The sequence below is a fragment of the Propithecus coquereli genome, unplaced genomic scaffold (assembly GCF_000956105.1).
Source record: "Propithecus coquereli isolate 6110/MARCELLA unplaced genomic scaffold, Pcoq_1.0 Scaffold84, whole genome shotgun sequence".
NCBI classification, from domain to species: Eukaryota; Metazoa; Chordata; class Mammalia; order Primates; family Indriidae; genus Propithecus; species Propithecus coquereli.
Genome location: NW_012154618.1, coordinates 2,210,673 through 2,221,250, shown reverse-complemented (window position 1 = coordinate 2,221,250; position 10,578 = coordinate 2,210,673). Strand labels below are relative to the sequence as shown.

Below are 10,578 nucleotides of genomic sequence, written 5' to 3'. Positions count from 1 at the left end.
ACAGAATTTTACCCATGCTACAAGCATGTAATACAAAACTTAAATAATTTACTCCTTTCTCAGCCAAATTATTGTTTATAAGTAATTTAAAAAGTACAGGCTTTCTTTAGATGCTGTCGTCTTAGCTAGGGATGGGTTTGGTAACCTCACCAGAAGGTTTCAGATCTTGAATCTGTCAGATTCTAACTGCTCACGAAGAAATGGAGACCCTGAGAGGGGAATGACTTTACCTAAGGTCACGTGGCTAGTCAGGGCCCAGCAGAGCTGAGACCCAGGACTCTTAACTCTGAGCAGAGCACATGTCCCCAGGGTGCGTGGAGGGCTGGGGTGGGTTTGAGGGGTGACAGTGGCATTCTGGGGAAGGTTTTAGATTGTCGTTTAAAATCCAAGTCATTGGAGTAAAGTCTTCTGTGGCTTTTTGGGAATTTGGGTCTCTCCCGGCTCCTGTAGTTACTGTGGTGAGAGGGGCCTCCAGGGTCATATTTGTGGCCTCTTGTCATCTTGTTTGGTGGTGTGACTTGGGGAGTTCAGAGAACTAACCGCTGATGCTTTCTTTCTTTTCCTGGCCCTCAGGTTATATCAACATGCCCCCTTTCCTGTTGCTGGAAGCCATCTGTATTTTCCTGTTTTCCAGAGGTAAGATGTTTTTTGGTGGTGGGCGGGGGTGGAAGGAAGTACTGGGGGTTTTGTTTGCTTCAAATCCCTTTGATTTTAACTTCTGAAGATCTCTCCCTACTCCATGGCCACCTGCCTGGCCTAAGCCACATCTTCATGTGCTTTGACCACTGCAGTAGCCTCCTGGCTGGTCTCCCTGGGTCTACGGGATCCTTCTCCAAACCATTCTCCGCACAGCAGCCATTTCAGAATGCAAATATGATCATATCTGGACCCCTCTCTGCCCCCACCTAAAACTTCCAAGTGACTTTCTGTTGCTCTTAAGAGGCCCCGTCCGATCCTGTCCGTGGCCATGCGAAGTCCCCTCTGGTGTCTCCTCCCCTCCCCCTTTGCACGGCAGCCCCACACGCCTCTCAGTTCTGCCCAGCGTCCTTGCTCCCTCGCACCAAAGAGGCTCTGAGTTACGGCGGCCCCTCTGCTTAGATCACTCCCTCACCCCAATGCTCTGACCCTAGTAAACTCCTACCCATCCTTCAGCACCCAGCACAATTCCCATGGGACCCCCAGGTCAGATATCCCATTCAAACCTCCTGTCACCTCTGCTCTGTAACACTTAACACAGATGTGAGCTTACTTTTGTGTGAATTTTAAAAAATTACATCTTTTCCACTGCACATAAGCTGCATGAGGAAAGAGACTGCATATTCTTTATTCACTGCTGCGTGATCCCACGCCTAGCACTGGGCGTGGCACATAGTGCATGCTCAAGCAGCCCGTTAATGGATGAATAATGGAGCAAATCAACTCCAGCCTCTTTGAAATACGAGAGGGTAGGAAGGAATTATGGGCCGAGCTGGCCACGTCTACCTGGGGATGCTCTTCTGTAAGCCAAGGACTTGGACCGTGGCCTCTGCGATTCTTTCTTGCAATTCCTCCCTGGTCTGTGTTGCGGCCACTGTGTATTTGCTCTCTGCTGCGTTGGCTGCTGTCACCACCTCCCTGTTCCCGGAACCCTGGGGGAATTGGGACATAGTTTCTTTGTTTTATCCACGTAGTAATTGTTGTGATGTGAATATCACCGAACTCCTCCACGTGCCTGTTTTCTCTGCTGTTCCCTGTTTGTTCTGGTCACATAATGTGTAGCTCGCGATTCCTCCCCCATTGCCTTATAATGTCTGCTTCTGTGTTTTTCCTCCCAGTTCCCCCCTCCCTCCCTGTGCAGGAAGTCCTCGTGAGTAGGGAGACCCTCGGGAAGATTTCGGTGGCCAGCAAAAGTAAGCCGGCATTTTTCTTAACCCTCCAAACGCCCGCTCAGACCTCGGCATAACCTGCCCAAGGGAAACCGTGTTCCTCCAGAGAGTTTCTGCCCCACTCCTGTCTTCCTTTTGCTCTGTGGCCAGGGTCGTTTTCCCCAAATGGGCCCGACCAAGTCACTGTCATTGATAAAACAAAACAAAAACAAAACAAACGTGGTATATCTCTATTGCTGAATTCCTTGGCCTGCACCTCAAGGTCTTCTGTCACCTGACCACCATCCACCAGACACCCCATCTCCCTCCGTGTTCCTTCCTCTTCCTCCCTAGTCAGTATCCCTCCACGTGGCTGTGATTACTGCTGTTTGAACTCTTAGGTGACATGGCGTCATGTATCAGGGTGCCTGGCTATGTCCCAGACTAGATTGTGGCCCCTCTAGGAGGTGTCCCAAGGCTTTTTAGTATTCCTCACAGGCTCAAGAGACCCCCTTATGGAGCTTAATTAGTATTGTTGAACTAGATTCTTCTACTGTTACAAAGACTTTCATGTTTGTGTCAATGGTGGGTGTGTGTTTCCCACTTCAGAGGGGACTGCCTCTGGCATGGACCTTCCACGGTTTCTCTCTCCCCTGTCATGCTCAGAGGAGCAGCAGCCTGGCCCACCATAAGGTCGTTTCTGCCTTCACTCTGCTTTGGGAGTGAGACCCACTTGCTGCCAAACCACAGGGAAGTTGATTGTCACCCGTCTGTCCCACTCTCCCCAGTGATGTGGTGCTCGGCTGCAGTGGACGTCCTGTTTCTGTTAGACGGGTCTCACAGCGTTGGGAAAGCGAGCTTTGAAAGGTCCAAGCACTTTGCTGTCACGGTCTGTGATGCTCTGGACATCAGCCCTGAGAGGGTGAGTACAAGTCTTATCAGTCTTTGGTTGCCAGTGACAGAAATCCTATCTTAAGCAGAAGAGGTCATTTACTGGCTTGTGGAACTGGGAAGATCAAGGGGATGAATCCTGGTGTCAGGCACGGTGGGACCCAAGGGCTCAGTCAAGGCTTTCAGGCATCATTCTCTTTTCCTCCTCTTGATTTTGCTTTCCTTGATTGGCTTCCTTCCCAGGCAGGTTTTCCTTACATAGCGAAGTTTCCCTGCATCGTCCTTCAAGCTAGCGACCCCAGTAAAAATTAAGTAGACTTCTTCCTTTGTAGATCTGGCAAAAGTCCCAGGGAGGGCTCTGATTGGGCAGGCTTAGGTAACATGACAATCCCTTAACCAATCACAGTAGTCAGAGGGAAGGGAGTCTCTGGCCAGACCTGAAGTCAAGTGTTTGGGGTGGGGAGTGGATTTGACTTTCCACTAGAGAAGTTGTGTTTGCAGAACAACGGGAAAGGGAAATAGGTTTGGCCTAGCAGACCAAAACTACGACCTCAGCAGAGTAGGGTCTTAATATGAAGCACAGTTCCTACCCTCTCTGTTCACTTGAAAGGGACTACTTCTGCTGGAGTGAAGCCAGCCAGTGTCTTCATTCCTTATTCTTTAAATAGTAGGTCTTAAGTATCAGCAGAGTGTGCTAGCTATGGTTTTTGTTTCTAAAAGGGACATTTTTAACAGCCCACTAGAAGAATGGGCAATGAACACAGATAGTCCCCAGAAAAGGAAACACAGATGGACTTTAGGCTTATGAAAAGATGCCCAACCTCACTCAATGTAATAGCAAATCTCTAATTCACATACCATTTTTCACTTACTGGACGAGCAAAAACCCGCAGTTTAGTAACATGCTCCATTGACAAATCTTTAAGAAACTAGTATTCCCATACACTGCTGGTGGGGCATAAAGTGGTGCAACCTCTCTGTAGGAACACAATAGTACTCATCAACAGCTTAGACCCTTACACAGGCTTGCACCCTTTGACCCAGCAATTCTACTTCTAGGAATTTATTCTTCAGATAACCCCCCACCCCATGCAAAATAATACCCACACAGAGTTATTCATTACAGCATTATTTGTTAATTGTCAGAGATCTCAGGCAAACCAAATATACATTGAAAGGGGACAAATAAATCCAATATGGTGCATTTGTATAGTAAAACATTGGGCAACTTCTACAGACAGACACCAGAACAAATTAAGTGTAAAAAGTAAAGTGCAAATGGTATGTATAATATGTAACTTTTTATGTAAAAAATAAGGGGGAATCGATTGAGAATCTCTGTTTGTTTCTGCTTGTATGTGCATAAACTCTGGAGGGATTTGTAGGAGGCTAAGAACAGAGATTTCCCATTGAGGGAGGTGGTGGGTGTGAGCAGACAGGGCTCAAGTCCAGAGGGAGACTCATCTATACAGACTTTTGTCTACTTTGTGCATTTGGAACCATGTGAACCTACTCAAAAATCAAGTTAAAAACTAAGATGGGTGTTTTGGTCTGGAAAGCCATAATTACTTGAATTAGAGACTAGTCACATACAGGTTGAGGAAGGAAGTGGTTTTCCACAATAACATTCCTAGGTTAATCCTAGTAAAACCTCTAGGATTTAGGAACAAAAGTGGCTTTTAATGAGGGCCATATTTTCTCCAGAATGGCATGTCATATTGGGAGCTGGACTGCAGACAGCCTTGCACGATCATCCGAAGGCCCCGTAGCAGACATCATTCAATCGAAGTGTGAACAGCATGGACAGAAGTTCTGCCCATGGTGTTGACCCAGCACAGACCCTAAAGGGCCAGGGCCAAGGACTGCTGAATCCCCATGCTCCTACACACAGGCCCCTGCTTTTAAAAGGATTCTTCAAGAAGTTTTGCTAGTTATTCATGGAGGAGGTGGTGTAAAGATTAAACACTGTTGGGCCTGATGTGGTGGCTCACTGTAATCCTAGCTCTCTGGGAGGCCGAGGCAGGCGGATTGTTTGAGCTCAGGAGTTCAAAACCGGCCTGAGCAAGAGTGAGACCCCGTCTCTACTAAAATTAGAAAGAAATTAATCGGACAACTAAAAATATATAGAAAAAAAATTAGCCGGGCATGGTGGCGCATGCCTGTAGTCCCAGCTACTCGGGAGGCTGAGGCAGAAGGATCGCTTGAGCCCAGGAGTTTGAGGTTGCTGTGAGCTAGGCTGACGCCACGGCACTCACTCTAGCCCGGGCAAAAGAGTGAGACTCTGTCTCAAAAAAAAAAAAGGATTAAACACTGTTGACTTTGGCATTGATGTAGTGTGTCCTGAAATGAGTGACATGGATATCCCTGAGGATGGCAAGTTGGCAGAGAAGAGCTGTATGGATTCTTAGTGCCCCTGTTTTATAGATGAAGAAACAGGCTCAGAGAGGCTAAGTGACTGCCTAGGGTTGCACAGCAATCTCAGGAAAGAGTTAGGTGTGTGGAAGAACTGGAGCTCTTGACTCTCAGCCCAGAACTTGCTCCATTACGCCATTTGTCTCCCCACCACCATGGGTAGCCTCTGGGCCAGAATGAGGTGATGACCCTCATAATTCACACCCCGATATCACACAGCAAATGGCCAGCCAGCAATGTGGCAGCGTGTGTGTGTGGCGGGGTGGGGGTGGTGTGTGGGGAGGTAAAAGAAAACCATGACAAGAAATTTTCTGGCTGGTGCTGTTGCCGGACCACATCTAGAATGTAGCGTTGAGTTCTGGGGGCTGGTTTTTAGATTAGACGCTGGCAAAAACAGTACCCATGAGAGGGAGCCAGGACAGTGACAGGCCTGGAAACTTCTTATAGGAGGGAACCTGATGGCCATTTCCATGTGGAAGAGGGTGCACAATGGCCCTATTTTATCAGGAGGGAAGAATCTGGATATTCAGGGAGTTAACTTTGGGCTTCACCTGAGAAAACTTTCTCACAGCGAGATTTGGGGAGCAAAGGAGTCGAGTGTTGTCTTGGGTGAGCGAGGGATGAGCGAGGGAGTGTCTTGACCTCCGGGTGCTGGAGTGCCGAAGGAGGGTTTTTGCATGAGGGCGATTGAAGATGGTTCAGGCTTAAGGCTTTATGTTTCTACTGCTGCATTTTTGTGTCTTCCTTTTGCTGTCTCCATTTACAAGGGATTTATTTGATTTGCACCTTCCTTTACTTTCTGTAACTTTAGTTTTAGGGAAGAAATTTTCAAGTAGCTGTAAACTAAGGATTTTATAGATGTTCAGTTGTTTTGAGGTGGATTTAAGGTGTTTGAAGTGTTCCTCTTAACACTTAAAAGCTGAGAGTTTCACTTCCTGGCTCTAACATAGGGACTGCAGCGGGTGATTACAGTGTGGCGGCCAATCTGGGCGGACTTGCTTCTGAGCCTACAGTAAACTGGAGATAAAAGGCAACTATTCTGCTCCCAAACCACCAATTAGATAAAATGCCTTAACTACTGACTGAAGCTGTTTCCTTCTTATTTTGAGGTTGTATCCTTCCTGTTTAACCCAAGCAATACACCCAGTTGTTGGTCTCAGGGGAGTTTTTTGTTTTTTAAACTAGTTCATTCACACGGCTCAATAAAAAGACATAGAGTGAAAAGTCTCCCTCTCACCCACACATTTTCCATTTGTCCAGTCCCCTGACCTGTTTCCTTGAGTATCCTTCCAGAATCATTTCCTGGAAATACAAGCACTATGAATATATATTCTCACTTTTTCCTTATTACGCAAAGGGTAGCATACTCTACCCATTGTTCTCTCTCCTGCCTGTTTCCTCCTCACGTTATCTTGAAAATCTTTTCATACCTGGGCACAGGTATAAGTTTTACAGCTAATTAATGTTCCATTGTAAGGATTTACCAAGATCTAATTAACCAAACCCCTGCTGGTGATTATTTGCTGTTACAAATACATCGTGATGTTGTGAGTACATCATTTCACGTATGTGGAGGTATGTCAGTAAGATAAATTTCCAGTGGCCCTGTGCATTTTTAATTTTCAATAAATACTGACAAATTGCATTCCATGGATGCTATGCCAATTTACATTTCTACCAGCAGTGTTTGTTTCCCCCACAAACATTCTATGTGTTTTTTTGCTGAACTGATAGGGAAAAATGGTCTCTCACTGTGGTGAGGTCAAACATCTTTCCACTAAAGAACCATTTGTATTTCCTGTTCTGTGATCTCTGTTCATTTCCTTTGCCCTTTTCCCGTTGGATTGTGGGTCTTTTATATATCGATTCCTAGATACTATTCTTTTTATATATTGACGAAACTAACCCTTTGTCTTCAACATGAATTGCAAATAATTTTTCCATTTTATCTTCATTTTTTATTGCATTTAGGCATGTTTTGCCCTGCAGAAGTTGTTTTGTTTTTTTTTTTTAATGTACTCACATTTATCAATCTTTCCTTTATGGCTTCTGGATTTTAAGTCATTATTGGTCTTTTGCACTTTGAAATTTAAAAAATTCTCCCAGGAGTTTTCCTAGAACTTACATGGCTAGATTTTTCACACTGAAATCTTGACTCCATTTGCAATTTATCCTTTATTTTTGGTAGATGGCTGTCCAGCTGTCCCAGTATCATTTACTGACTTGACTCTTTTCTCCATGAGAGAGCCCTTTTCATCACACACTAACTTCGAGGGAAACCTGGGAAGGTTTCCTTCTCAGAAACTTCTTCCTGAATTTGCCTGCTGCTCTATCACATCCATTTCTCCTACATGCCCTCCCAAGACCTAGACTCCTTCCTACTCAGAGAACCCAACGGCTCCTCCTCAGAGCTTCCTGCCTGCAGGAGGGAAGCCTGCCAAGCTGAGCGCTGGGAGCAGGGGCAGGTGGCCTGATGTGGCAAGGCACTTCTGGCACCTCCCAAGCCCGGGGCCTGTCAAGGGATTGGCAGGGAGGGGATTCAAGCGGGGAGCAGAAGGCAGTGCCATTGCTTCAATGTGAATCACTTGTGCCATTCGAAAGCTCGGCCTGAACTGGGCTTAGCTAGGAGGATGGTAACGGAGAATGAATTTTCTCCAGGGGTTTTGGAGAACCAAGGACTAGGTGCAGGGCTTATTCCCTCAAGAGGAAACCTGAATGTTTATGGCCTTCTCTGTTTAAGACCTCCATGCAGGGGTGGGGAACCTGCAGCCTTGGGGCCACATGTGACCCTCCAGATCCCCGAGTGCGACCCCTTGACCAAATCCAAACCTCACAGAACAAATCCCTTTATTAAAAGGATTTGTTCATAAAATTTGGATTCGGTCAAAAGGCTGCATTCAAGGATCCAGAAGGCCACGTGTGGCCCCGAGGCCGTTGGTTCCCCACCACCAGAGAATGACTTTACTCAGTTTCCCTTCTCCAGTTTTATAAGGCTTGGGGTTTCCACCTGTGGCCTCTTCAGTTAGAACATGAATGTATTGGGATTCCCCAGTGGTCTCACTCCCTCACTACAGAGGAACTTCAGCTCCAGTATTGCCCGGCTCAGTTTTGGGTACTGATTTTCCCCCATTCTGACTCTGGTCTAGAGACCTGGCCTCTCTCTAGCTTGGCCAGAGCAGGCCTGGAGGAGCTGACCACCCAGTGAAGAATGGGCAGCGGTGGCTGTGGTTGGTGATGAGCTACCAGTGATGATGGCTGTGGTTAGCTTCTGTGGCACCCCCTGTTGGGTCCGCAGACATTTTGCTGCAGGCCTGTGCTTGCTGCTGAGAAGGCAGGTGGGCTAGCCGAGCCTTAGGGAAGCTCACAGGGACAAAGCCCAATGGCCTGGCCACTTTCTTGCCAGCTGTGGGTAGGTGAGCCCATGCCTTTGGCCAAATCTGCATCCTCTCCACACTGGAGTTTCTGCAACAGTAACGTGGGTATTAATAGTGCCTCTGTGGATTCAGTGAAATAGTCCATGGGATTCCGCAAAATGGCGCCTGCACCCGGGAGGCGGTTGGTAAAAGTGAGCAGAGACCCTGCCCTAAAGGTGCTCAAGCTCAGCTGAGAAAGCTGCCAGAACGTTCAGCTGCCTTTACAGGGAGGTAGGTCTGGATGATTGATTTGGGGATCGTCAGTGCAGAGCACAGGCAGACCGTTTCCTTCCAGATTCTCCAACTGGTCTTTGGAACCTTCTTTTAGGGAGAAAGCTCCGGCACTGGGATTTGTTGAGTGGGCAGGGGGCAGGGTCATCAACCTTTCTTTTCCCTTCTTTCCTCTTAGGAATGTTTATGACTTGACCCCCATTTCGGGCCCCTGGGCCCTCTGTCCCCTGCAGGTCAGAGTGGGGGCGCTCCAGTTCAGTTCCGCTCCGCATCTGGAATTCCCCTTGGATTCATTTTCTACCCGCCAGGAAGTGAAGGCAGAAATCAAGAGGATGGTCTTCAAGTATGTATGGTCGGATACCGCTGTGGTTAGGGTGTCGCCAGCTGCTCTTAAAATCGCTCCCTTGAAGGGTTTGGCCCTGCTCTCGGCCTCGCAGAGAGGACTGTGGGCTGCTTTGAGAACCTCGGCTGTGAGTGGTGGGTACAGGGAATGCCCTTCACAAGGCTATCGTATAAATACATAATTTTATGTATTATAGCTACATATGATACCCATAGATACATACACACATACATTATTATTACATGATAATGTCACAGGTAGGAATTTAAATGCAAGTGAAAAGAAGTATTTGCTGCTGTTGTGTGTGGTTGTCAGTTACCTGGAAGAGAATGCAACTGAGAGTTGAGACTGGGATTAAAGCATAGGGTGGTGGGAGGAACACTGGGTCTTAGTCCCATTTCTGTCGCTTGTGATCTCTGCGGCCTGGACAGCTCACCACACTTCTCTGAGCCTCATTTTTGTGGTCTAAAAAGAGTACGTGCCCCTCTGTTATTGAGAGTGCTTTAAAAATTATGAATAGCTGTTGATGTGCTCATACATATATGTATACACCCTATAAACGTGTGTGTAGTGGGGTTATAACTTAACTCACAAATCAGCTGATGTGTGTATATGATGTATGTGTGTGCTTTTATGTCCTTGTGTATAAATATTTTATATATTATAGCTACATGTAATCTGTGATGCACACACATATACATGCACATATATACATACATACACATAGAGAAAATAATTTTCATAAGCCCTCACAGAAGAATGACTTCGATTTTCCTCTGGCCGCTCTGATCTCTGGATCCCCTCTGGTCTTGGCTGCCCCTCGTGCTAGTGTCCACTGACGTCCTGCCAAGGTACATGGTCCCAGCCATTGATGGCTGTCTCCTCCAGTTGCAAAAGTCCTGAGCTCTGACGTCCTTTTTCCAGTTGCAGGCTCTGTAGGTCCACCAGGGCTCTCAAGAAGCCTGAGGCCCCACGCTGGGCACAGCCGGAACTTTGAGGGCCCTGCAGGCCCCAAGGAGGCCCGAGGGGCCCTCCGTGGCTTTATCTTAGAATGTTTATCCCAGCCCTTTCCTCTGCCCGTGAGTGCCCTGAACAGAATGAGAGGCAAGTCATATGCAAGAAAGCGCAAAAGGAAAAAGCATGTTGATATGTTTTTAAATAAATACATTAGTGCACACTGGCCTTTCCTTTTTCCCTAGCAGGCTTTTCTCCCGTAGAACCTCCAAGAATTGCTTTCCTATAGGGAATAGTCCAAGCCTTGCTTCCGTATCTTGGCCCTAGACACACAGAGCAGCACTTACCAAAGTGTGAGGTCTTAGAGCCACCTGGGTCGGAATCGTCTAGGGAGTATGTTAACAATGCAGATGCCTGGGCTCCCTCCCGGATTTACTGAATCACTCTCTGGCCTGGGCATACTTAGGAATCTGCACTTTCAAAAAGTCTC

The 10,578-nt window shown here is 47.1% G+C and overlaps 1 protein-coding gene across 1 annotated transcript in view; it reads left to right on the top strand.

Moving 5' to 3' along the window:
* Positions 1-579: 579 nt before the first annotated feature.
* VWA2 (von Willebrand factor A domain containing 2) overlaps positions 580-10,578 on the top strand; it is a 29,119-nt gene continuing 19,120 nt past the window's right edge. The window contains exons 1-4 of the mRNA XM_012663889.1: positions 580-636; positions 1,815-1,889; positions 2,633-2,766; positions 9,025-9,134. Of these exons, the coding sequence (XP_012519343.1) occupies positions 585-636; positions 1,815-1,889; positions 2,633-2,766; positions 9,025-9,134 (371 nt within the window). The 5' untranslated portion in view covers positions 580-584. The remainder of the gene's footprint in view (positions 637-1,814; positions 1,890-2,632; positions 2,767-9,024; positions 9,135-10,578) is intronic.